General features: G+C 35.7%; 1 protein-coding gene across 1 annotated transcript in view; it reads right to left on the bottom strand.

Annotated features, from left to right (window-relative positions):
• Nucleotides 1-2,192: 2,192 nt before the first annotated feature.
• KIF21A (kinesin family member 21A) overlaps nucleotides 2,193-27,354 on the bottom strand; it is a 145,956-nt gene continuing 120,794 nt past the window's right edge. The window contains exons 32-40 of the mRNA XM_073877710.1: nucleotides 26,843-26,881; nucleotides 26,151-26,165; nucleotides 22,203-22,339; nucleotides 19,902-20,082; nucleotides 11,607-11,771; nucleotides 9,339-9,456; nucleotides 7,738-7,908; nucleotides 6,721-6,920; nucleotides 2,193-3,460 (exon numbers count right to left, since the gene is read on the bottom strand). Coding sequence (XP_073733811.1) covers nucleotides 3,367-3,460; nucleotides 6,721-6,920; nucleotides 7,738-7,908; nucleotides 9,339-9,456; nucleotides 11,607-11,771; nucleotides 19,902-20,082; nucleotides 22,203-22,339; nucleotides 26,151-26,165; nucleotides 26,843-26,881 — 1,120 coding nt within the window. The 3' untranslated portion in view covers nucleotides 2,193-3,366. The remainder of the gene's footprint in view (nucleotides 3,461-6,720; nucleotides 6,921-7,737; nucleotides 7,909-9,338; nucleotides 9,457-11,606; nucleotides 11,772-19,901; nucleotides 20,083-22,202; nucleotides 22,340-26,150; nucleotides 26,166-26,842; nucleotides 26,882-27,354) is intronic.

Below are 27,354 nucleotides of genomic sequence, written 5' to 3'. Positions count from 1 at the left end.
GTTCAGCATCTCATTATAGTTAGAAAATAGGATAGATAACTCTCATTTTTGTACCATGATACTCATACAGAGCAATCTGTACATTTTATATCTATGATTTACAAATACCAACTCCCAGTCATCAGTAACTGCACACTAACTGGCAAATCAAATCCCCAACAACACAGCAATAATACAACCCATTCTGAGGCTAAAAAGAATTTGAGCTGATTCTGAAGTAAGGCATAGGCATTGCTTAGGAAAAATTACAAACAACAGCACAGAACGATGTGTTACACATTGACAACTTCAGTTTAAGTTTTTATAAGATTCCGTATCAGCTGGGAAATAAACAAATGTGCACATAATTAATATGCAAAACATTGTCATTACTCTTTAGCTAAAGTGCGAAGATTTGGATGTGAAAGAAGAAAGAAATGTTATCTTCCCAAAAAAGAAGACCTCATTCTCAGGGGACATGGCATATATTTAATACATAGTGAGGAGTAATCCATTTTTGAATTTTAGAAGCACTATTTTAACTGTTTTAAGAGTTATGATTGGGGTGCCTGGGATGCTCAGTTAAGCCTCCCACTCTTGATCTCAGCTCAGGTCTTAATCTCAGGGCTGTGAATTCAAGCCCTGCATTGGGCTCCCCTGGGTGTGGAACCTACTTCAAAAAAAAAAAAAAAAGTCACTGTAAACCTTTCTGGATGAGATCTTTGAAGATGAACAGTATTTTTTGCTGGTTGGCAAACTAGCCCCCATACAAGGAGAGCAAGGAGGGACAGACGGAAGAGGCAGTCCACTCCAGATCGGATTGGTAGGTGGCAGGTTTAATAAGCAAGGGGATTTATTTACGAGGCTAGTCTCCCACGGCCGCAAGACAAGTAATCTCCACACCTGCCTGCCAGAGCGATAAAACTTTACACAGAGGCCTTACCTGGGTTCAGTCTCCAATACCATGTAGTCTCAACAACACATTACTCCCTCAAGGCGAGGTCCTTGAAACAAAGAGACAGCTCTGGCTGTGGGGACGTGGGCAGAACATACATTCCAAGGGCTGGGGAACTGGTGAGCAGCCTCTGATTGCCCGAATCTAGCTCCTGGGTCAACTGGAGGTCACGTCCTCTCAGTGACTTTCCCCAACATCTTTCAAGATGTAAATCTTTAAAGGGGACTGTCTCTTTTACATGTTCATTTGAATTATTTGAATCAGATCAACTCTAGCTGAGCCTCCAGCCTTTTAAAAAGATAAAACAGACACCGGGCTTTGTGTTCTATGCAAGTAAACACAGAGCTCAGGACTGTGTAACAGACCTCTGATTGGACTCGCAGTCAGGGTCAGATGCCTCCAATAGGGGTGAAGACTTCCCAGATCTTCCCTGTCAGAGCACTGACCAATCCATAATGAAAGTGCTGGATTTATTCTCTCTCTCTCCACTCAGAGGGCAAGTGTAAACCCAGTCTTGTTGCTTTTTCTGTCCCTAGTACCTGGCCTCGGGGATACTCAATAAACATTCATTAAATAAATTATCAAATGAGTGGTTGAGAAAGTCCTGCGGAAAAAAACACTCCAGGAGCGTTGAAATTCAAAATGGTCCTAAAAATGTCTCTCAGGTCTCGTCATAGTATTTTCCTCCAGGAAAGGAGAAAAAAATTATAAAACAGCTGAATTCCTCTTTACAGGAAAATCCCTTTCTAAAAATTAAAAGAAATACAAATTTCATTCTGAAATATAGCACACATACATAAAGAGAAATATATGAACAGTTTAACTTAGGACCCAGGTGTTGAACTAGAACATTTCTAGGAACCCAGAAGCATGGCCACACCCCGTCTACACTCTCAACTCACCTTCTGCCAACATCTGCCAGTCACCACCCCTCTATTTCTTCTTCAATAACCAATGTCACTATTGTCCTAACATTTGTGGGAATAATTTTTGTTTTACCACCTATGTTCAAATGCCTAAGTTATAAGGTTTGCTTTGATTCCCTAAATAGTGACTTTCCTTGGTTCATCAAGATTAGGTTATGATTCAAACTTTTCAAGATTATTTCATGTCTAGGGAGCAAAAACAGGAATGCATATGAAGTGCTGGATAACAAAAAAAAAATGTCTTTCATTATATCACACACAAATAAAAAGTTTTACAAACACTAACCTTTTCATACAATTAGAAAAATAACGAGAATGAAAACAATTCAGAGCAACACGTTTATTGAAGCTCTCGCTAAGCTTTCATTTACAAGCAAATATACTCGGAAAAAAAAATCACAAGACAATATTTTAAAGTGTTATACCATCTACATAAAAATTAAACTTGCAGAATTTACAAATTAATATTCTGAGCAAACAGATAAATTATACATCCTTTTGCAAAATCCAATCTACAGCATTTAAAAATTCTGTTACAATGTAAGACAGTCTCTCTTTACAATCTACTTATTTACATAGCTTTTCCCACTGCAGATGATATAGTTCTCACCATAACTACCAAGGTTTGCAAACATAGTGTATTTAAAATATATTTAGCAGCATATAAAAAAAATTAGATAAAAGGGTAAGGAAATACTACTATTAAATAAAAATGAAATTAAAAGGTGATAATAGAAACAACTCCATAGGAAAATAGATCAAAATATATTTCTGTTAGGACATCAAAAATGTTTCCCATCACAGAATGTACGCACAGCACTAATAAAACAATTTAACAGCATTTTAGTCCTGAGCACAGAATATAGCACAGCTGTAAAACTTTGGTCAATACAAGTAAACATCAACATTTAACACAAACTGTTTAACATTCTTTGTTAGTAGATAAAGGTCATCAATTCCACCTTAGGAAAAATCATCAATAATATTCTCCTAATCTTATTTTTTTCCCGTTATATTAAAAGAGCTTTGAAATTTGGGAACCTTCTATAGACTGATATAAATACCAGACAAACGGACCACAATTTGACTAACATTCCCAATATGTTTAAATATATAAATCATCTAAACAGACTATACGACGAGTTACCAGTGGGTTGCATTGTATTCCAGGTGTTTTCTGACTATCACAAAAGCAGACATCTTATAATTCAAATAATTTTAAAGTGTTTTTTTATAGCTAGGCACAAAAATCCAGCCACAATAAAAGTGTGAATCAAGCAGTATACCAATTAAAGGATATATATGTATTGGCAGATATTAAAATTAAGCGCACAGGCTAGTACACAGTTTTATTAGAATACCATTTATATTCAGCAGTTGGATTCAGATATATTTTCCAGTTAATCCCATTCATAAGCTTTTGCCTAATAAATACAGGGCAACATTTCATAATGAACGTACAGAGTATTATCACAGTATTCAGTTTATGACTATCTTCATTCATGTTTAATTACTGGCAATATCTTCCCCCAGATCTCCTATGTCAGAGATCTGGCCATCTTGCAAATTGCGAGCCTTCCAAATTCTCACAGTTCGATCACTACAAAACAAATTAAAAATGAACATGTGAAAAGAGGCAGAAAGACAAAGAAATAGCTCTTAGAATCGTGTACTGTGAAGACATTTTCTGAAGAGGACTTCAATAGAGGTAAGTAAAAATATACATTGTCCCATATGTATATCAAACAGATACCCATAATAATGATATTAAAAATAGTTCATATTGTTGAGGGCTTACTATATGGCAGGCATTGTTACTATGTGCCCTTTAAATATAAATACATTCAATTCTCTTTACCATAGAGATAGTAATGCTATTACCCCCCTTTGTATTGATGAGTAAATTGAGATCCAGAGAGGTTAAGTAATTTGCTCAGTATCACAAAGTACGTGTGTGATAGAACCGAGATTTCAACCTAGGCAGTCTGGTTCCAGGGCCCCACCTCCCAATCACCACACTGCATCTGCACTCATTGTTTCAAAAAACAACTCATGATACAACATTGGTCAGAGATCTTCAGGCACAACAGCTCGCAGTAAGGTTACACTAAAGCTTCTGGGAAGGGAGGAGATCAGGGAAGGGATTCCAGGGAGTTGGTGGATCTGGCAACAGTCATAAGAGTTACCCTCAGGTGAAACCAGCATAAGCCCACAGGAAAAGCAGGAAGCTACTGAGAAGTGGACTGATACTCCAATATCATAGAACATAGAAGATTCAAAGTGTTTCTGAGAAAACTTGTTTTTGTTCACCCAGCCTGTGGGTACTGGGGAGTGGTCATTAAACCATCATGTTTCTTACTGTGTCTCTCATAGCTTGAAGGGAGTGTTACTTTTCTCCAATTATCTAGTAAACTCAAAGCCAAAAGAAAGTTTCCATAGAATTTCAGAGTTAAAAGGCACTTCAGAGATTATGCAATCCATTTCAAGGATAGAGAGAGTTTAGTTACGTGTCCAGTGTAACATAGTAAAGGGCAGAGGTGAGCCTAGGGTCTAGGCTTTCTAGTTTCTAATCAGCAATCTCTGTTCTCCCTAAGAGTTCTCATCACAAGCAAACAAGAAATGTTTTTTTCTTCTTTTTGTATCTATTTGAGATGACAGATGTTAACTAAACTTATTGTGGTAATCATTTCACAATATATATAAGTCAAATCATTACGCTGTATGCCTTAAACTTATACAATGCCATATGTCAATTATATCTCCATAAACTCACACAGCATATGTACACTGAAACAGCAAGGGGATATGTTCATTCATGCACCTACTCATACACCCATTCATTTATTCAACCGTCCATTTAACAAATGTTTATTGAGAACCTGCTGTGTTCCAGGTACTATTCAGGTGCTTGGGACAATTTAAAGACAAACAAGCAAACAAACAAATAAATAACAAAACCCTCTCCCAATGTAGATTATACATTCTAACAAGAGGAGACAGTGCCCGGAAAGCACTTTGAACAATGCATGGCAAATACTAAGCTCTATACAAGGGTGTGTTAATTGACAAATAAATAAAGTAGAATTTGAAAATAGGCCTTCTGATTTTATTGGCCATTTCCCTGATTTTTAAGTTTTACATAGGAAATACATTTGCATCTGGTGCACCATGGGTAAACTGAGAAACAGTTCAGTTCTTCAAAAATAAGACTATACCATGGAAGAGAGGTGTTACAGTAATACGCTTCACCCACCAGATCTCAGTGACATACAATACTTTCAGAGTCTTATATGAGTGTCCCACATCTTTGAGGGGTATTATTTCCAGTAAATTATCAAGGACACAGCAAGTTTCCAAGAGAATAAACAGAAGTGGTGAGTCTTAAGAAAGTAATACATCTTGGAAATAACATCAATGAAGCACCAAAGGTAAGCACCTTAGAAAAACACAAAACAAATCAGCTTTGAAGTACTTTAGAGATATGAGAAAGTAAATCTAAGTGAAAAGAGGGATTCAATGAAAATAGCACAAATAATAAGAGATGCCACAGAAATATAGCAGAGGTTTCAAAATAAAGTCAGGGTAATCGTGCATTTAGGATAGATGAATCAAGAATGTGCTCTGATTAAATTAAATGTAAAAATGACAAAAGGAGATTTTCAAGGTAGATATTCATGAGACATTTTATTTTATTTGAATGAGACCAAGACCTCACTTTAGGGTATATATGCTTTCCTTGCCAAAGTACTTATATACATATGATGTCATTTTTATGGTCACAACATCTCTCCACTTCCTTCAATCATCGTAAACGTCACTTCCTCAGTGAGGCCTTCACCAACCATCCTATTGTGTGACCTCCTCCCCATGATATTCTCTTCCCTGTTCCCTGCTTTATTTTTCTCTGTAGCACCTATCACTATGTAACATATTTTAGTTATTTATTTTCTTTTCTTCTCCTTAGAATGAAACTGGGGGTCTGATCTGTTTTGTTCACAGCTCTTCCCAAGAGTCTGGAACAGTGCCTGACATATAGGGGATTCATCATGAATGAAAAATAAGTAAATGAATCCATCAATCCAGCTTCCCTAAGAGGGAGGAAGCAGATATTATTATTAAGTACTTATTCAGCTGACCCTCAAACAACACAGGTTTGAACCACGAGGGTCCACTTTCACATGGATTTTTCGATAAACAGCACAGCACTGTAAATGTATTTTCTCTTCCTTATGATTTTCTTAATAACATTTTCCTTCCTCTAGCTTCCTTTATTGTAAGAATACACATATAATACATATAACATACAAAATATGTGTTAATTGACTATATTATCAGTAAGGCTTCCGGCCAACAGTAAGCTATTAGCAGTTTAGTTTTGGGGGGAGTCAAAATTATACCTGGATTTTCAACTATGCATGGGTCAGTGGCCCTAAGCCTGCATGGTCCAAGGGTCAACTGTACTTTACAGAGAGGAAGAAGAGGAAAAAAGAGATTTTTTAAATTATTTATTCTAAATGTGAAGAATGATAAGTTTGTTGTCTTTTGGGGAAAAAAAACTTTAGAATTAGTCACCTATAAATGATTTTTTAAATTAAAATTACCAGGGGAAGATCTGGCAGCAGACTTCCCATATAAGCAGAGTCCAGATACAGAAGTAACATATTCTCATGTAGTCTGGGGATTAAACTCAGTGTCCAAAGTGCACATCAGAAAATATAAATAAGAGATCTTAAATAGAACGATTGTAATAAAAGAAGAGTTTTTATATCTTCTACATTTCCAGACATTTACCACTTATAATATTTATTAAATCTGAACACAAACAACCAATACAGAGAAAAATCACACGGGAAAACTTACTCGGCTGCAGTAAAAATGTGGGTGGAATTAACACATATGGCATTGATAGGACTATCATGACCTTTCATCTCTCCGACTGGCACAAAAGTATCCACGTTCCACAGCTTCAGAATGCCCCCTCTGCAGCCACTGAGCAGAACCGGGTGCCCTGGCACCACTCCTAGGGCACAGACCCAATCCTTATGTGCATTTGGAACTTGCTGAGAGAAAGAAAGAGAAATCAGAAGCTTAAGAGGAGCCCTCCAAAATGACATTTTCACAGCAAAGTAAGTTACAAACATTTTTGTTGACAAAACAATATTTGGAATACTGAATGGCCTGGAAACTATAAAAATCATTTTCTATGCAATCATTCTTAGTGACTTACAGAAATAAATCTGCAATTTGCTTCCAATTTGCCTCAATTATTATTAGTGTTATCAATATTAAAGAACTATAATGTTAAAAATCTTACAGAATCTAAAAGACCCAGAAAGTATACAGAATTTTTCACATCACATTCTCTTCATGGGAGTTAATATGAATTTAATTCAACAAGTTTGAAAACTACAACCCGGTATGTAGACTATAAAGAATGCCTCATAGTCACTGCCTTCAATCTTTGGTAGAAAACATGGAGGCTTAAGGCTTTTTGGAGAAGACCAGAGCTAACAAACATTTCATAATGAGTAAACAATAATTCTAAGCTCAAACTATATGACTATATTTGAGTGTAAATATATTTATATGAATAATATAAAAGTCACAACCATGAATGTATATCTATAAAGGATTTTGAATGCAATAAATGCATCTGTTGCCAAGTTTGTTCCACTGACATGCTACTTGTTCATTTTGTTTTCATCTATTCTTACCTAGAAGGTATTATTAATATTTGAATGTTGCCCTTCTCATAATTAGTAACTCTGGTGGCTAAAGATGAAACACTCTTTAAGAGGCTCTTCAAGTTCTTACATAGACTAGTGGTGGCTCTGAAGAACCCATACCCACTCCATCCCATGAAAGGTTTTGCATTACCTGTAGAAGGTCTTTTTGAGCTAAGTCCCATTTCTTGATTCCATTATCTCTGGACCCACTAAATAGGTTATCCCCTTGTATGGTTAGCGCTTCAATGCCGTCATAATGAGGGGGCTCAAAATTGTGGGTGGGACTCACAGTTCCCAGAGCCCCTTCAGTTACATCAAACATCTAAAAAAGAAACAGAGAGAAAGCAGACATCCTTTTTAACTTACAAATAAACACCTATATGTGTGTTCATACCTACAAACACATATACGTGTATATTAACCAGATGTGACTTGTTTTGTTCCAATATTTTACTAAGTTAACTAGATTAACCTGGTATGAATGACTCAGGATGAACCCGGGCCCTATTTTCACATTACTTTTGCTTACATATCACATGCTTATGTGTCTATAGGCTTTTAAGAAAGGCAACCAATTTTTTCATGTCTGAGTGTACAAATGGTATGTTTAATAATACAAATACTACATATCAATCCACTTGAAAGTCAGAAAAATGACTTTAAAATTATTTAAACATTTTTAGATTGTTCTGCAATCCTGGTGGTCATCTCAAATTTCCCAAAGTTGCTATTCAAAACCTCCCACCCCCTTCAGTTGCCCTCATCTGTGTTGACCTTGTAATTTCCTGAAAAGGCTAGCATGATCAAAAATAAACTTTTTGGATTCTTCCCTCCATTCCAAAAGTTTCCTTTTATCTTCAAACATTCTCTTACCCTTCCCTTTTTTTCAGATGCTAAAGTGTGCTTACTGCTTCCCAAGGTTCACATCACTGATGTGGTTCTAACTGTTGCTACCACCTTCATCAGTTACCACCACTTCCCTCTTCACACTCTCCCTCTCCACCAGGGCCTGCTTCCTAGGCAGACAGGCATACCCGAGTCTACCAAATACAAAATCCTCTTGCTCTAACCATTCTATTTTCATGTCACTAACCCATTTCTCATCTCTTAATCTCAGATTCTAAAAAGAGTACTTATTCTTTTCTTATCTCTCTGTTACTGTATCCGCTTTTTATTCCTAATTGGTTCTTACAGGAATTCTCAAAGCTGAGTCCTGGCAACCTCTTTCTCCTTTGGCCATGTCCGCTACTCTAACCCCTCGAACATCTGCTTCTATTCGAATGGCTCCCAAACCTGCATGTCTAGTCATAACTTACATTGAACTCTAGACTTGCCTTTCAAATGGTCTACTCGCCTACATGAAGATGACTTCTATTACTTAGTATCTCAAATTAAGATTTCCAGAACCAAACTGTGCATCTTCCCTTATCTACTAATTTCATTAAGATCTGAAGATCATAATAAATTCAGTATAAAAGATGGTGACAGTGAGAATTATGCATTAGTTGGATGACTGAACCAAAGATCTTTAAAATCCCTCCCAAAGTATTTTCTATGAAAAATGAGAATACATGATTGAATAGTAAGACAATAAAATCAAAAACTATGAGTGAGGAAAAGATCACGAAGAAAAAGTAAAGGATAGAAATGGAAAAAAAGAAAACTGATTAAGAGAAAAGAGCTCTAGGTGCATCTGAACACTTCATATCTATCATTTAATAGGAGAATATAATTTAACTCTATCATACACACTTTGATGTAATGATCCTTGGAGCCAGTGACGATTAGATCTTGTCCATTTGAAATCTGATCTACAGTAAGGCACATAACAGGGCCTAGGTGTCCTGTTAACTTTCCGGTAGATTGAAACCTTTAAAAAGAAAGAAAATAATTTTGTTTGAAAATATTTCTTAATGTACTGAGGCTAAGCCTCAACATAAATAATCTATATTCTTTGATGAAACTGTTCACTAATTTTCTTTTTTATTTTAGCTCCACCTCTTTGCAACTTTCTTCAAGTTCAGAGTCCAAAAATGGCCAAACTAACCTATTCTATGATTGAAGTGTGAGGATTCCTAAGTTATTCCGAAGTGACTAATGTCATTCAGACAGTAAACTTAAAAAGGCAGCAAAACTTGCTAAAGATTGATTTTAATCCAACCTAAGTCCAGGTAAATCTTAATCTGTTAAATGTCCAAATATGTTATAAATATATGACCAAGGTCCAATTTGGAATTTGATTAAAACAACTGTTATCACTTATATAACTACACAATCAGCAACAATATGGAAAAAGACTACTTTATAACAAACACATATATTCTCACATATACACATACACATGTATGTACACCCATCATATAGCCATGTACACACATGTATACACCTTGCACACAAACATGTGTATATGTGTGTCAGAAAGTAGGCGGTCTATTTCATCAGTTATTATAAAGATTGGAAATGACCAGGATATATAACTAACTGGTAGAAAAATGTATGACATCAATTGTCAGGAGTAACAACAAACCTTTGTCTCATAGTCCTACCTCAATCAAGCTGCTGAAATACAGAGATATATTTAACTTGTAGAATATTAGTTTCTTGAAAACTATTCTCTTAGTTACTTTGTTACATCTACATTTAATCATGTTGCTACAATCAAACAGGTTTCAAAGGACCTAACTTTTCAGGAAAAATAGAAAGTGTAAAGATTTTCAAAAGCTGCTATCTTTTCTGCCTCATGGCATGACTTTGAGTGTCTTCCTCCATGGTGCTCTGACTACGAGGCAAGTTTTAATATCTTCAAGAATAAACCAAGTACTCACCTCTTTTCTCATTTTCTTAAGCACTGTGTTCAATTTTCTACATTCTATTTCTAAAACAGTACTCAGGACTGTGTTTCTTCTCTCTTTCATCTATTTACCTGTAAATTATGTTTATTATACTTTCTCAGTCATGTGTTAAAATGTTACAAGTTATAACTAGTCATTTTCAGTTTCCAAAATATCTGTCACTCAGTATCCTTTAATGGCCTGTTTAGTGGCCATTATCCTCCATTACAACAGAGCCCTAAGAAGGCAGACAACACATTTGTCTTGCTCAGTCTTTATTCCCAGCACTTAACACAGTCTTGGTGCAGTGCGTCCCAGAATTGATGTTGAAAAAATACTTAACTAAGAAATGAATATTCCCTTGCTGCCAAAATTTTCAAGAACTAGAAAAGAAGCTAAAATAAACACTCATCTGAAGGATAAAAGCTCATATTTCAAGGCAAATAAAAACCAAATCAGAGATGTAATGCTTTAGATTTCAACTTATCATTTTTTTTACCCATTTTGATCTTCTTAATACTTTATCTTTTCTATATATTTTATACTCACAAAAACCCTGTAAGGATTTATGCCCAAATTTGTTAAATTAAGTTTATAAATTAAAAATTTTGAAATATAAGATGTTTAAATGATGCTGCCCCAAAAATAACTCTTTCAAAGGTCCTGGTGGAACTAGAATGAGAATCTTGATCTCTGGGGCGCCTGGGTGGCTCAGTCGGTTAAGCGTCTGCCTTCGGCTCAGGTCATGATCCCAGGGTCCTGGGATCGAGCCCCGCATCGGGCTCCCTGCTCCGCAGGAAGCCTGCTTCTCCCTCTCCCACTCCCCCTGCTTGTGTTCCCTCTCTCGCTGTGTCTCTTTCTCTCAAATAAATAAATAAAATCTTAAAAAAAAAAAAGAGAATCTTGATCTCTTCCTAGTAAACAACATGAATTGTAGACAAATATTAAGAGAGGCTATTTTTCTTCATATACTTTTTTTCTATCAATGGAGATTAAAAGAAAGGAAAATTCTGAGTTTGCTAATGATGACAGAAGAGACATCTAGGGATACTGGGCCAAATAGAAAAGCCTATGATTTTATATTAACTTCTGGCTTATAAAAATTAGATTTCATATGCACCAATATGTTATTAATATCTGAAAACTGTATTTGCCATATATAAGAAATACAGTTTCTTAAAAATTCTACCTTTTAAGATCCCACATTCTGACAGCATTTCCAGAAGCTGCATAGAGGAAAGTGCCAGTTGGGTTTAGAGCAATTTGATTTATCTGGTTTTCTCCAGAAGGAATAGCCACTGTCCGGCTGGTACTTGCAGAACAGGCATCTCCAAGAGTAACTTGACCTGAAGATCTTAACAGAGACAAAACAAAAAGAAAAAGTCACATTTCTGGGCAAGAGTTCAGCTTAGGGTTGCTTGAATTCCTAGGAAACTGGCTGTAGGCACAACAAGCTCTGGGTCCTTTGGTCACTGTGTCAACCGTACCACGCACAGAACCTCACACACACATACCTGGCACTTATAAACACACTTGATGAGGAAGTGAATAAATGAATGACTAAAACAAGATGATATGGCTTAAAATTCTTAATTTGTAAGTCTCGTATAATGCTAGGAATTCCAGGCCCTGAGTTAGGAATGACCAGAACATCATTCAAAAAAGATTAGATGTCAAAGATTAAAAAAAAAAAGAGAGACAACAAATGATACAGTGCCAAAGGTAATTCATTTTCCTGCAGCTTCCAGAAACATCCCCCCACCCCTGAGGGGCCAGGCCTTCCAACACTCCTTTTGTCCATAAGAATTGCTTTTTGAATTAAAGGCACTGAGGATTTTTCAAACCACTTTCAGTTTTAGTTTACTCTAACTCAATCATACATGGAGTATTTACCATGTGCTAAAGACTTAAACATAACTTATTTCTATTTCCTCAGATAAATTCTAAGTGATATATTCTTAAATTTTGAAACATTTTCTCAGTTAACACCCAAAATATCAAGTTAAATTAATCCTTTTAAATTTGACTTTAGTCAGTCAGCTGGACTGGCAGATTTCTAAGATACAGTGTTCCTTTTTCTATAAAATTTTCCTCACAAGACTTGTATTCAGTACAGTAAATAATGAATAGTTATCAAAATACAAATTAGGACTTATGTTAATAATCCCTACTTTAGGGGCACCTGGGTGGCTTAGTCGGTTAAGCATCTGCCTTCGGCTCGGGTCATGATCCCAGGATCCTGGGATCGAGCCCCACATCGGGCTCCTTGCTCCACAGGAAACCTGCTTCTCCCTCTCCCACTCCCCCTGCCTGTGTTCCCTCTCTCGCTGTGTCTCTCCCTGTCAAATAAATAAATAAAATTAAAAAAAAATAAAATCCCTACTCTAAAAACTATAAAAAATAACCTTTCCTATGTTCCCTTTGTAATTAAAACAAGAGTTCACCCCTATTTTAATTATGTAAAAGAGTTCATCCATTTTATAGCAAAAAGAATCATTATTTGCTCTATATTTTAAAGACATATATGATGACACAGAAAACAAACTCATCCTCCAATTGTCCAACCTAACCCACAGTTATGAAATTTGTGCTCACACAAAAGCAGTCTAGGTCCTAAAACAAACAAAAAAACTCTCAATTATTCAATACCTGCTAATTAAATGTTACAAGTACTTCTTAACTGTCTACTATGGTGATTTTAGCCATTTTTCCAAGGAGTGGTATTCATTTGAAGCAAGTAATGTAAATCATTTAACTACATCAAGTAAAAAATACTATGAACATGCAGTACCTTAGTATTTAAGAGGGAGGAAATATTAAATGTATACTTAGTCACAGACCAAATATGATTCATTCCTTCCTATTTAATACCAGGCCCTTTTTAAAATTTAAATTCAATTAGCCAACATATGGTACATCATTAGTTTCAGATGTAGAGTCAGTTATTCATCAGTTGCTTTTAATACCCAGTGCTCATCACATCACGTGCCCTCCTTAATGCCCATCACCCAATTATCCAATTCCCCCACCCACCTCCCCTCCAGCAACCCTCAGTTTGTTTCCTAGAGTTAAGAGTCTCTCATGGTTTGTCTCCCTCTCCATTACTTCGCATTCAGTTTTCCCTCCCTTCCCTCTGCACTTTCTTATATTCTACATATGAGTGAAACCATATAATTGTCTTTCTCTGATTGACTTATTTTGCTCAGCATAATACTGTCCAGTTCCATCCATGTCAATGTAAATGGTAAGTATTCATCCTTTCTGATGGCTGAGCAATATTCCATTGTATATATGGACCACATCTTCTTTATCCACTCATCTGTCAATGGACATCTCAATTCTTTCCATAGTTTGGCTATTTGTGGACATTGCTGGTATAAACATTGGAGTGCATGTACCCCTTCAGATCATTACATTTGTATGGTTGGGATAAATAGCTAGTAGTGCAATTGCTGGGTCATAGGGTAGCTCTATTTTTAACTTCTTGAGGAATCTCCATACTGTTTTCCAAAGTGGCTGCACCAGCTTGCATGCCCACCAACAGTGTAGGAGGGTTCCCCTTTCTCCACACCCCCACCAACATTTGTTGTTTCCTGATTTGTTAATTTTAGCCATTCTGACTGGTGTGAGGTGGTATCTTATTGTGGTTTTGATTTGTATTTCCCTGATGCCAAGGGATGTTGAGCATTTTTTCCTGTTTGTTGGCCATTTGTATGTCTTCTTTGCAGAAATATTTGTTCGTATCTTCTGCCTATTTCTTGACAGGATTATTGGTTTTGGAGGTGTTGAGTTTGATAAGTTCTTTATAGATTTTGGATACTAGCCTTTATCTGATATGTCATTTGCAAATATCTTCTCTTTCTGTAGGTTGCCTTTTAGTTTTGTTGACTCTTTCCTTTGCTGTGCAGAAGCTTTTTATCTTGATGAAGTCTGAATAGTTCATTTTTGCTTTTGTTTCCTTGCCTTTGGAGACGAATCTAGCAAGAAATTGCTGCAGTTGAAGTCACAGGTTGCTGTCTATGTTCTACTCTAGGATTTTGATGGATTACTGTCTCACATTTAGATCTTTCATCCATTTTGAGTTTGTGTATGATGTAAGAGAATGGTCCAGTTTCATTCTTCTGTATGTGGCTGTCCAATTTTCCCAACACCATTTGTTGAAGAGACTGTCTTTTTTCCACTGGGCATTCATTCCTGCCTTGTCAAAGATAAGTTGACCATAGAGTTGAGGGGTCCATTTCTGGGATCTCTCTTCTGTTCCATTGATCTATGTGTCTGTTTTTGTGCCAGTACCATACTGTCTTGATGATCACAGCTTTGTAATATAGCTTGATGTCCAGGATTGTGATGCCACAAGCTTTGGTTTTCTTTTTCAACATTCCTCTGGCTATTCAGGGTCTTTTCTGGTTCCATACAAATTTTAGGATTATTTGTTCCAGCTCTGTGAAAAATGTCAATGGTATTTTGATAGGGATTGCATTGAATGTGTAGACTTTCTGAGAAGCATAGAAATTTTAACAATATTTATTCATCCAATGCACGAGCATTGAATGTTTTTCCATTTCTTTGTGTCTTCCTCAATTTCTTTCACAAGTGTCTGTAGTTTTTAGAGTACAGATCCCTTACCTCTTTGGTTAGGTTTATTCCTAGGTATCTTATGATTTTTGGTGCAATTATAAATGGGATCAATTCCTTAATTTTTCTTTCTTCTTTTGCATTGTTAGTGTATAGAAATGCAACTAATTTCTGTGCATTGATTTTATATACTGCCACATTGCTGAATTCCTGTATGAGTTCTAGCAATTGTGGGGTGGAGTATGTTGGGTTTTCCACAAAAAGTATCATGCCATCCGTGAAGAGTGGGAGTTTGACTTCTTCTTTGCCAATTTGGATGCCTTTTATTTCCTTTTGTTGTCTGATTGCTGAGACTAGGACTTCTAGTACTATGTTGAACAACAGTGGTGAGAGTGGACATCCCTATCGTGTTCCTGACCTTAAGGGAAAAGTTCTCAGTTTTTCCCCTTTGAGAATGATATTCGCTGTAGGCTTTTCATAGATGGCTTTTATGATATTGAGGTATGTTGCTTCTATCCCTATACTTTGAAGAGTTTTAATCAAGAAAGAATGCTTTTTCTGCATCAATTGAGAGGATCACATGGTTCTTGTCTTTTCTTTTACTAATGTGATCTATCGTGTTGATTGATTTGCAAACGTTGAACCACCCTTGCATCCCAGAAATAAATCCCAACTGGTCATGGTGAAGAATCCTCTTAATGTACTGTTAGATCCTATTGGCTAGTATCTTTGTATTTTGGCATCTAATTTCATCAGGGATATTGGTAACTCTCCTTTTTGGTGGGGTCTTTGCACGGTTTTGGGATAAGATAATGTTGGCCTCATAGAACAAGTTTGGAAGTTTTCCTTCCATTTCTATTTTTTGAAACAGCTTCAGAAGAACAGGTATTAATTCTTCTTTAAATATTTGGTAGAATTCCCCTGGAAGCCATCCGGCCCTGGACTCTTGTTTGTTGGGAGATTTTTGATTACTATTTCAATTCTTTGCTGGTTATGGGTCTGTTCAGGTTTTTTATTTCTTCCTGCTACAATTTTGGTAGTTTATAAGTTTTTAGGAATGCATCCTTTTTTTTCCAGATTGCCTAATTTGTTGGCATATAGTTGCTCATAATATGTTCTTTGTTATTTCCTTGGTGTTGGTCATTATCTCTCCTCTTTCATTCATGATTTTATTAATTTGGGTCCTTTCTCTTTTCTTTTTGATAAGTCTGGCTAGGGGTTTATTGATCTTATTAATCCTTTCAAAGAACCAGCTTGTAGTTTCATTGATCTCTTCTACTGTTCTTTTGTTTTCCATTTCATTGATTTCTGCTCTAATCTTTATTATTTCTTTTCTCCTGCTTGGTTTGGGCTCTGTTTGCTGTTCTTTCTCCTGCTCCTTTAGGTGTAAGGTTAGCTTGTGTATTTGAAACATTTCTAGTTTCTTGAGAAAGACTTGTATTGCTATGTACTTCCCTCTTAGGACTGCCTTTGCTGCATCCCAAAGGTTTTGAACAGTTGTGTTTTCATTTTCATTTGTTTCCATGAATTTTTAAATTCTTCTTTAATTTTCTGGTTGACCCATTCATTCTTTAGTAGGATGCTCTTCAACCTCCAAGTATTTTATGTTCCTTCCAAGTTTCCTCTTGTGATTGAGTTCAAGTTTCAAAGCATTGTGGTCTGAAAATATGCAGGGAATGATCCCAATCTTTTGGTACTGGTTGAGACCTGATTTGTGACCCAGTATGTGATCTATTCTGGAGAATGTTCTATGGGCACTTAAGAAGAATGTGCATTCTGTTGCTTTAGGATGGAATGCTCTAAACATATCTGTGAAGTCCATCTGGTCCTGTGTGTCATTCAAAGCCCTTGTTTCCTTGTTGATCTTCTGCTTAGATGATCTGTCTATTGCCGTGATTGGGCTGTTTAAAGTCCCCTACTATTACTCTATTATTAATTATCCATGGGTTTCTTTAATTTTTTTATTGGTTTATATAATTGGCTGCTCCCAAGTTAGGAGCATAAATACTTATAATTGTTAGATTTTCTTGTTGGATAGACCCTTTAAGTATGATATATTGTCCTCTTCATCCCTTACTACAGTCTTTGGTTTAAAATCTAATTTGTCTGATATAAGGATTGCTACCCCAGCTTTCTTTTGTTTTTTTTTTTTTCCCCCCAGCTTTCTTTTGATGTCCATTAACATGATAGATGGTTCTTCACCCCCTCATTTTCAGTCTGGAGGTGTCTTTGGGTCTAAAATATGTCTCTTGTAGATTGCATATTGATGGGTCTTGCTTTTTTATCCAATCTGATACCCTGTGTCTTTTGATTAGAGCCTTTAGTCCATTTACATTCAGAGTAACTATTGAAAGATATGAATTTAGTGCCATTGTATTACCTGTAAAATCACTGTTTCTGTGTATTGTTTCTGTTCCTTTCAGATCTATGTTACTTTTGGGCTATCTCTTTGTTTACAGGATCCCCTTTAATATTTCCTGCAGGGCTGGTTTAGTGACCACAAATTCTTTTAGTTTTTGTTTGTCCTGAAGCTCTTTATCTCTCCTTCCATTCTGAACGACAGTCTTGCTGGATAAAGTATTCTTGGCTGCATGTTTTTCTCATTTAGTACCCTCAGCATATCATGTCAGCCCTTTCTGGCCTGCCAGTCTCTGTGAATAGGTCTTCTACCCTCGTAGGTCTAATGTTCCTACCCTTGTAGGTCAAGGACTTCTTGTCTCAAGCTGCTTTCAGGATTTTCTCTTTGTCTCTGAAATTTGCAAGCTTCACTATTATATGTCAGGCTGTTGACCTATTTTTATTGATTTTAAGGGGGGTTCTCTGTGTCCCCTGGACTTGAATGACTGTTTCCTTCCCCAGATTAGGGAAGTTCTCAGCTGTAGCTCAAATATACCTTTGCCCCCCCCCCTTTTCTCTTCTTCTGGGACCCCAATAATTCTAATATTGTTTCACTTTATGGTTTCACTGATCTCTGGAATCCTCCCCTCATAGTCCAGTAATTGTTTATCTCTCTTTTGCTCAGTTTCCTTATTCTCCATAATTTTATCTCCTATATCACTTATTCTCTCTTCTGCCTCATTTATCCTAGCAGTAAGAGCCTCCATTGTTGATTGTATCTCCACAATACCCTTTTTGATTTCAACTGGCTAGACCTTAGTTCTTTTATTTCTCCAGAAAAGGATTCTCTAGTGTTTTCTATGTTTTTTCCAAGCCCAGCTAGTATCTTTATAATCATTGTTCTGAATTCTAGCTCCAAGATTTCACCAACATCCATATTTATTAAGTCTCTAGCATTGAGTACTGCCTCTTGTTCTTTTTTCTGGGAATTTTTCCTTCTGGTCATTTTGTCCAGAGAAGAAAGATGAAAGAGAGAACAAAAAAGAAATAAAAAATAAAAATATCAACCACAACCCCAGCAAAATATACACTAGACAAATCAGAAGAGATCAGAAACCAAAAAAGAAAAATAAAGGGAAAAAAGAATATAATTAAACAGGTAGACAGAACAGGGTGATAACTTGGCCTAGGGGTATTTTGGTCTGTTAGAAGACACTTGATCCCAATATTGTAAAGAAAGAAAAACTTTATATATATTACAGTGAAAGAAAGCCAAAAATGAAGAATATATCAATAAAATGTAAATGTAAAAATGAAAATTAAAGAAAGACTTAAAAAAAGAGTTGGTAAAATAAGAAACTAGTTGAAAAGGAAAAAAGAGAAAAAGAGAAAGAAAATTTTAGACTGTAAGACCAAAGAATCATGAGAAAAGACCTCGAATTCTACATACTATTTTCCCCTAGCACTGGAGTTTTTTAGTTCTGTGTGATCCATAAACTTGTTTTTAGCCTGATGTTCCTGCTGGTCTTCTGAGGGAGGAGCCTGCTGCACTGATTCTCAGGTATCTTTGCCTGGGCAGAGTTGCACCACCCTGGCCAGAGGTCCAGGCTCAGTGTAAGTTGCTTCAGGCTGCTCTATGTGGCTTTTGTTCCCTGACAGCTTTCTGCACCACTTTAGAGGATGAAAATAAAAAGGGCAGCATCCCGATCTCCAGCCCTGGAGCTGAAAGTTCATGGGCCCCACTCTTCAGTGAACCCTCAGGGAAAAGCCGTCAATCACTTTTTTGTGTGTCAAACTCTGCAGACTTCTGTGGTAGGCACCCTCCCAGATCCTCTCAGGGGAAGAAGTAGGGTCACCCAGGTTTTGCCATTTGCAGGTTCCCTGCTAGGAGAGCGGTTGCCCAATTGTGCCGTGGTTCATAGTTTATGGCAAACTGAGCAGAGAGCCCACTCCCGGGCTTGCCCACCGTTACTGGCTTCCCTGCTCCAGTGCTTGGGAACTCTGCTGGCTCAGGCACCCCTGCTCTTTCTGTGACCCCAGGGATCCTAAGACCACACTCTTCACCCCCTGAGCAACTTTCAAGCCAGGAAGTCCATCATGGGAGCAGACTTCTAAAAGTTCTGACTTTGTGTGCTCTGTAGCTGGCTTATGGAGGCTCTCTCCCTGGTTTATCTTAGGATATAGCCCCTCAGATTCATTTCTCCACACCTCCTACCTTGCAAAAAGTGGTTGCTTTTCTATTTGCAGAATTGCAGCAATTCTCTTCTTAGATCTCAGGTTGAATTCACAGGTGTTCAGAATGATTTGATAGATAACTAGCTGAATTCAAGGGACCAGATGAAACAAGGTCCCTTACTCTTTTGCCATCTTCCCTCCTTCTTGCATTTCTACCAGGCTCTTATATTACATTTTCTCAGTAGGTTTTCCCCCTTATATTATCTACATTCTCACTTTAACATCCTTTCAGAAGCAGACAGGTATAAATAAAAATACATTCACAGTCCTATCTTTTCATATATGTTGTACATAAGAACTATTTGCCCCTTATGCTATTTGTCTTTAAATTACTTACGTCAGCGTTCGAATGCACTTTGCTGAATCTCTGATATCCCACACCTTAATATAAGATGTGGACACAGTGAAGACCAAACTTGTATAATTACAGTATTTTACAGATACGACATTGTTGGGATGACTCCCCAGTGACATTATCTCCTGCCCAGTCACCAGATTCCATACTTTACAAGTACGATCTACAACAAATAAGAAAGGAAAATACTGTCAATATGAACTACATTAGGTTCTCTTAACAATAAAAATGATCTAAACCGTTTTTCTCCTATAAGAGTGAAATGAAATAAGAAAAAAGTAATTATTCCACTAACCTGAAACAGACATCCTACCTCCATCCTTGACCTTCTGCTTCAGGTTCAAGGGCAAAGTACATATAAAGGATTAGATGAAAGCCAGGTATGTCTGGTGTATGTATTATGAGGTATTAAAAAAATAATTATATAAAATTTTGTAATAGTCATATCACAAGAATCTTGCCTCATATTGCCCCTGAATTTAAAATGGCATTCCCAAATCAGCCTCTTCAAAATATTCTGCTTTGTTCATTCTTACCTCCTCAAAGCACTCCACATTCATAAACACATACACCTTTCTTTTCTGTCACTGATTGATGGATTTTATTTTTGACCACAAAACAAATTATAAACTAATTATTTTGTTTTTCTGACATGTCAAATATGTGATTATTCTGGAGATAAATTTAATTTGAATTAGAAAAGTACATTTCCACAGTGTAGATTCTTTAATTGGATAATGGTTTGTCATTCACAATTTGTAAGTTCTAGCTAGACTGGTATACTTCCTTAGATACGATGAGCAATAAATTCTTGTTGATTGAGTCCTGTAATGTCCCTAAATGCTAAAAAACTTTTACTAGCTCCCCAAATTCCTGTACATGTTTCCTTCCTACCTTCCTAGCCCTACTGTCCATCACTTCCCTTACAATTACAGTTAACACTTGAACAACATGGGTTTGAATGGGTCCATTTATATGCAAATTTTTTGATAAATACAGTACAGTAGTACAGTACTAAAAATGTATTCTTAAGACTTCCTTATGATTTTCTTAGTAACATTTTTTTCTCCAGCTTACTTTATTATAAGAACACAGTATATAATACATATAACATACAAAATATGTGTTAATTGACTATTTATGTTATTGGTAAGGCTATTAGTAGTTCAATTTTGGGGGAAAGCTATTAGTAGTTCAGTTTTGGAGGAGTCAAAAATTATATGCAGATTTTCTTTTTTTTTAAGATTTTACTTATTTATTTGACAGAGAGTACAAAGCAGGGGGAGAAGCAGGGAGAGGGAGAAGCAGGCTCCTGCTGAGCAGAGAGCCCAACAGGCAGATGCTTAACTAACTGAGCCACCCAGGCGCCCCATATGCAGATTTGACTGTGTCAGCACCCCTAACCTCCAATTTGTTCAAGGTCAACTGTATTCTACTTTTCAACCCAATTAGATTTAGTTTCCAAACATACCCCACTTTTAGCTCTATGTCTCTGCTTATGTTGTTCTATAATCTTGGTTGTCAATTTTACCTGTCAATATCCAAACCATCCTGTAAGGTTCATCCTAAATGCCTCCATGTCAAAGCCTTCCTTATTTCTCACAGGTTGGCATAACCTCTCCCTTTTGAGGAAAACCCAAAATGCTTTAGTCCTTAACTCTTCAGAGCATTTATAGTTGATTTCTAGTTGTCTGCAATTGTACCAAAGGGGTTAAGAGTGCAGGTTTAGAGATGAGTAGACATGGGTTTCCAGTCATGGTTCTTCCACTTACTACTAAATTTATCTGGGAAAATTATTTCATTTCTTGAATCCTCAGTTTCTTCATCTGTAAAACTAGGATGCAACATGTATCTCACTGGGGTTACCATAAGAATTAAATGAGATGTAATTTGGATAGTATTTAGCATAGTCTCTGACATATAGTTAAGTGCTCAAGAAATGGTGGTTACTACATCTTATTCTCTTTACCACAGTGTACATTGTAATGACCTTTTGTCAATTTTTATATAACCTGCATTGCTTGCTCAGGGCCTTTTGCATGCATTAAGTGCTCAGTTATTGAAGGGAAATGTATCCTCTCAACATTCTATTCATATAACATCAACAGAGGTCTTACTTTCTTTCCAACTATGCAATGATTTTATATAATTCAGGAGTTGAACCAGATTATCTCTCAGGTTCTTATGGGTCTTAAGCAGTTTGACTGTTTTTTAAAGCCTGTTAAAAATGTAATCATTTTTTTTTAAATCTGTTAACTATCCACATGAAACAACTACTGGCACCTTTTGATCCAGTGAAGAGGAGATCATCAGTAGAATCCACACAGAGCACAGCTTTTGTGTGCCCTTCAGCTATGTGAATACACTGCAGTGGAGAAGTTCTGATTCCTTTTGAAGCAGGAAATGGGTTGATTATGCCCCTGAGGTGGGGGAAAAAACAAGATTTATTTCAGTAGCTATATCATGGGACTAATTTTATTTTCCCCCTGACTTTAAGAAGTCTTTCTAAGTAATTAATAATAAAATTCAGACTGCTCCCTTATCTCTTTTTAAAGGAAAAGGACACAGAGACAAAATGTGAATTAGTAATAGTAGTGATGGGGTACATCAACTAATTAGGCATCAGCCAGCAGGTGCATTCTACAAAGAATAAAGCATATAGTACATTGGATCTTCTTACTAACAAGTTCTTCTCTTCAAAGTTTAATTAAGCAATATTGGGAGGTGTTTGATTATAGTAAATTCTGACAAATAAGAAAGGATAAATGATGGACAACTGGAAGGTGTGACTCTCTGTCATGCTGGAATGTGACTCTAGGTCAAAAAGAACGTTCTGGGGAAAGTATAACACATATCACCTAAAATACTGAAAAAACAAATTTCAAATGAATTTGAAAAAAGATAGGAATGATCACATACACAGAAATTCTGAAGGGAGAATAGCTCCAAACTATCAAAAAATTAAAGAAAAAAACTCCAACAGTCTCAAAGATTTTAAAAAGGAATGAGACTTTAAAAGTACAATGAGGCTCCTTAGGGAGCTTTCTCAAGTTTAATATTTCTAGACATTCTGCTTTATGCCAGTAGACTATGTACTATGGAAATATAAAGGAGTTTAAGATAGGATTTGAATTGAAATAGTTGTGTTGAGAAGACTAAATCAATGTATCTTTGCTCACAGAAGGAAGAAAAGTTACCATGTTGGAATATGTTCATTATATAAGATAGATGGCAATAGTATCAAAACAAATAATAGGGATAAAATAAAACTGTTTACATCTTGGGGGGGAGGGGCAGAGGGAGATGGAGAATTTTAAGCAGGCTCCATGCCCAGTGCAGAGCCCAATGTGGGTCTCAATCTCACAACCCTGAGATCATGACCTGAGCTGAAATCTAGAGTTGGACGCTTAACGACTGAGCCACCCAGGGCCCTTCTATCTTCTTAATGAAAAAGAACAATCTTCAAGATGCAATGCGCAGAAATGATAAGGAAGAAATGTAAACCCCAGACAAGTTAGAACTGACAATAGAGAGTTATCCAATGGATTCAAGTATTTCTGTTTTTAAGTCATTATATCACAGGGTTTTAAAAGAATACACCATTGTGGAGGTAAAAATCACTGTGGGTACACTAAGACTGATAAACGGGACAAAACATGGAGACCCAAATTTCCAAAAAGCAGGGGGGAAATAGTGGATTTCAGAAATTACAGATGGGTAAAACTTCTTGTTGAGTCTCACAAAGGAAAATATTAAACAAATCATTATAAACACTTAAAAATAAATGCTCATCAGTAAGAGAGAACACTAATCTCACAGGGGAAGTTCTTTGTAGACTTAATAGCAAATTAGGGGAATGTCATATTCACAATACATGTTGATTCCAAAAAGATCCATACAATAAGATTTTCAAATGATATCCTTGTGGATATGGTAGGTAAGTACAGAACTGTTATAGTGAGGTAGTTCCATTCAATGTTCCTGTCAATTTGGAAGGACATCTTTAATATCAATGTTTCCTTAGCACTGAAGACAGAGATGGCATATTTATTAAGTTGATATATTAAAGAGCTAGATAGTGTATTGTATTGCCTAGGAAAATGACAAACAAAATTTATTTACTTTAAGTACCCACTTAACACTAAAATAACCACTGGATACAATTTAAAGATAAAATTTAAGTAGAAGAAAGAACAGAATGTTCCAAATAGGAAAAGACTTAATAGTAGCTTAGATTTAAAGGTGCTGGGGTGGCTCAGCTGGTTAAGCGTTTACCTTTGGCTCAGGTCATGTTCCCAGGGTCCTGGGATCAAGCCCCACATCGGGCTCTGTGCTCAGCCCAGAGTCTGTGTCTCCCTCTCCCTCAGCCCCTCCTCCCTACTTGTGTGCATTCTCTCTCTCTCTCTCTCCCAAATAAATAAACAAAATCTTAAAAAAAAAATAGTAGCCTAGATTTAAAAAGCTAAAGAGGTCATTATGCTAAGTGAAATAAGACAGAGAAAGATAAATGCTATATGATCTCCCCTATACGTGCAATCTAAAAAATATGTATTAAAAAAAAAAAGCTCACAGATACAGAGAACAGACTGGTAATTGCCAGAGGTGGGGGGGGGTAGGGGATAGGAAAAATGACTGAATTGTTTCCTGGGTTTATTTTAGTTTAAATAAATTGAAATAAATAAATACATAAATAGCTAAAGAGATTTTTTAATTGAATACAAGATCAATGAATCAACAATTTATGGTTCCTCTACCAACACTTTCAAATAACTTGTTCAATAGTAAATATATATATATATATTTTATATTTATTTATTATTATATGTTATATATATATTATATATATAACATATATAATATTGTTATATATTATGTTATATATTATATATGTTATATATTATATATATAAGTATATAAATAAATATAAATAAATAGTAAATATTTCAGGAGAAAGAATGTAATAGAGCTACTATATTCTGCCAAGGCCACATCTGGAAGGAGGGTGAGTTCTAGATGTTAGATTTTAGGAACACTGAAAAATTGGAGACTTTCCAAAGCAGAGGAAGCAAAATGAAGGATCTATAGGCTATATCATATAAGGAGTCAGATGATGAAACTAGACCTACTGAGCTGAAAAGAAAATATTCATTGGAGAGAGGATACAAGAGCAGGTTAAGGGCTGAATATTTAAAGAGTTGTCATATACACACAAAAAGAGGTGTGTGGATTAATTCAATTAATTAATCCCAGAAGATTAATTCTGGCAGAGCTCAAGAGGGCTGATGAATAGAAATGTAAATTTAAGCTCAGGACTAAAAAAACAAACTTTATTTTTAGAGTTTAGTTATATTGATTTCAAAAAGTGAAAGTTGTTCATCATCACTAGAAATGACACCAGGAATTATTATCACTGGATATATAATTATAAAGTCCAAAGCGTATTTGCATACATGTGTCAATGTGAGATTCTTGGAATTCATGCTCAGTAACTTGTTTATAATCTAAGAAGTTAATCAATTAAAACTGAAATGGAAGCCAAACCTCCCCAAAAGTCTGAATCTCCATTTTGAAATCCTTTTGATGTGAGGTCACATCTATGAACTGAAGCCACAGAGTTAGAACTATAGCTTCAAATGTTCAAGAGGGTGAACTAACACACAGTCAACTGCTACTGGTACCTCTCAAACAGAAAATAGGCATGTATATTCCAACAAGCTGATCATAAAGAAAAAAATCATGTTAAGAGCCTTAAGACATAACAGTCTGTCATGGCAAAGGTTGAAATATTACCGAAGTGAATATTTGCCTCCAGTGACTTATGTATGGCACTGCCACTGTGAGAAGCCTCTTTTTCATTTTTGTTTTAATATCATTGATTATTCAGACTTCTGAAGAAAAATAATCTCAACATTAAATACAGCATTTTACTAAGATACTGAAAAATACTCTCCAGTCACAAAATTAGGACTAATATTTTATAGAGATTACCTTACACCAAAGATAATTTTTAAAATCAGAAATTGAAAACATACATCCATGGTATTTCTTTCACTATTAAAATTAATCTATTCACATTCTGAAATATAGAAATCAACCTAAAAATAGTTTAAGGTCAAATATTGCAAAGTTGTACAACAAACCGGCCTGAAGGAAAAAAAATGCTTATTTTTGTTCCATGCAAATCAGTAAAATCTTGTAATACTATAAATGAGATTAATTTCCTCTGCCTACCTTCTGGAGGATCTACTGATGATCAGCAAAATGGCCATAACAGGGGAAACAAGTGCAAAAAGAGAGGAGACAAAATGATAAGTGGAAAGAGGAAATGATAGAAAGAGAGAAATTAAGGGTCCAAAAAAAAAAACCCATTAACATGAAAAAATTCAACATTGTTATTTTTAAAACAGCATCTATCAGAAGAAAATATTTATTATTTTAGAAAAACTCCTTTGCTTTCTATTTCTTCTTATATTTTAGGTATCATAGTATCTTTTCCCCTCCTAGCATATCTTTTTTTCAGGTTTTCACAAAACCTTCCATAAACTTTTTACTTATAATCACTAAACCAACCAAAAAAAAAAAAAAAAACTTATTTACCTCCCACACTTTGAAGGACTGAAAACATTTAATCACTAAGGAACAATGAAATCAATATTCATAGAACTTAATTTCTTTCAAATAAAAGATTTATAGACAGAAAACAAACATCCCAACTTTCTGTGTTATGATACAAAAAAAGTTTGCCACTGCTTTGTCTAAAAGGTATGACAAAAACATATTAAAATTAATATGTTTAAAAATATTAGTGTGTTTATATGGTTTATAACAAGTTATGCATACAAAAATGAGATATGCCTATAGTTTCTAGGAAGGCATCTTAGAACATCAACGAAATGCCAGAATGTAGGAAAGATAGAAAGTACCTGTGTACCTCCGACAGAGAGGAATCACTTTCATCAGACCTACAGTGAAAGAGTTAGAATTATGAGGAGAAAGAACACAGAGGTCAATAGGTAAAGACACTGAGATTGAACTGAAAACCAACAGTATGAATAATAGAAATATAGCAAACATTTCCTTTATAGTGAATGCCCTGCTTTTCTATTTGCACTGAATATCTGCAAATTCAATGTACAGCTACATCTAGTAACATATTTTATTCTTATGTTTTCTACTAAGACTTTGAGGCAAAATTTTCTATTACTGATCTACAGAAAACCTATCAATCCTCACTTCTAACGTTTGGGCCCTGAAGAGGAAATATAGCGAGTAAGTAAAATACATCACTTCAATATTCTTCCTATTTATTTTGATTAGTACTAGAAATTTTTTCTCATTTAAACAGCTATTAATGAATTTTGTCCATCTTGATAATTACTTTGGATTTAGATTCTAATGTTTGCATGCAAAGCAAATTACCCAAAAAGCAATAACC

Source organism: Callorhinus ursinus, unplaced genomic scaffold, assembly GCF_003265705.2.
Source record: "Callorhinus ursinus isolate GAN/ISIS: 27379988/994484 unplaced genomic scaffold, GSC_fseal_2.0 scaffold27, whole genome shotgun sequence".
Classification (NCBI taxonomy): Eukaryota; Metazoa; Chordata; class Mammalia; order Carnivora; family Otariidae; genus Callorhinus; species Callorhinus ursinus.
This window is presented reverse-complemented; position numbering and strand designations above follow the sequence as displayed.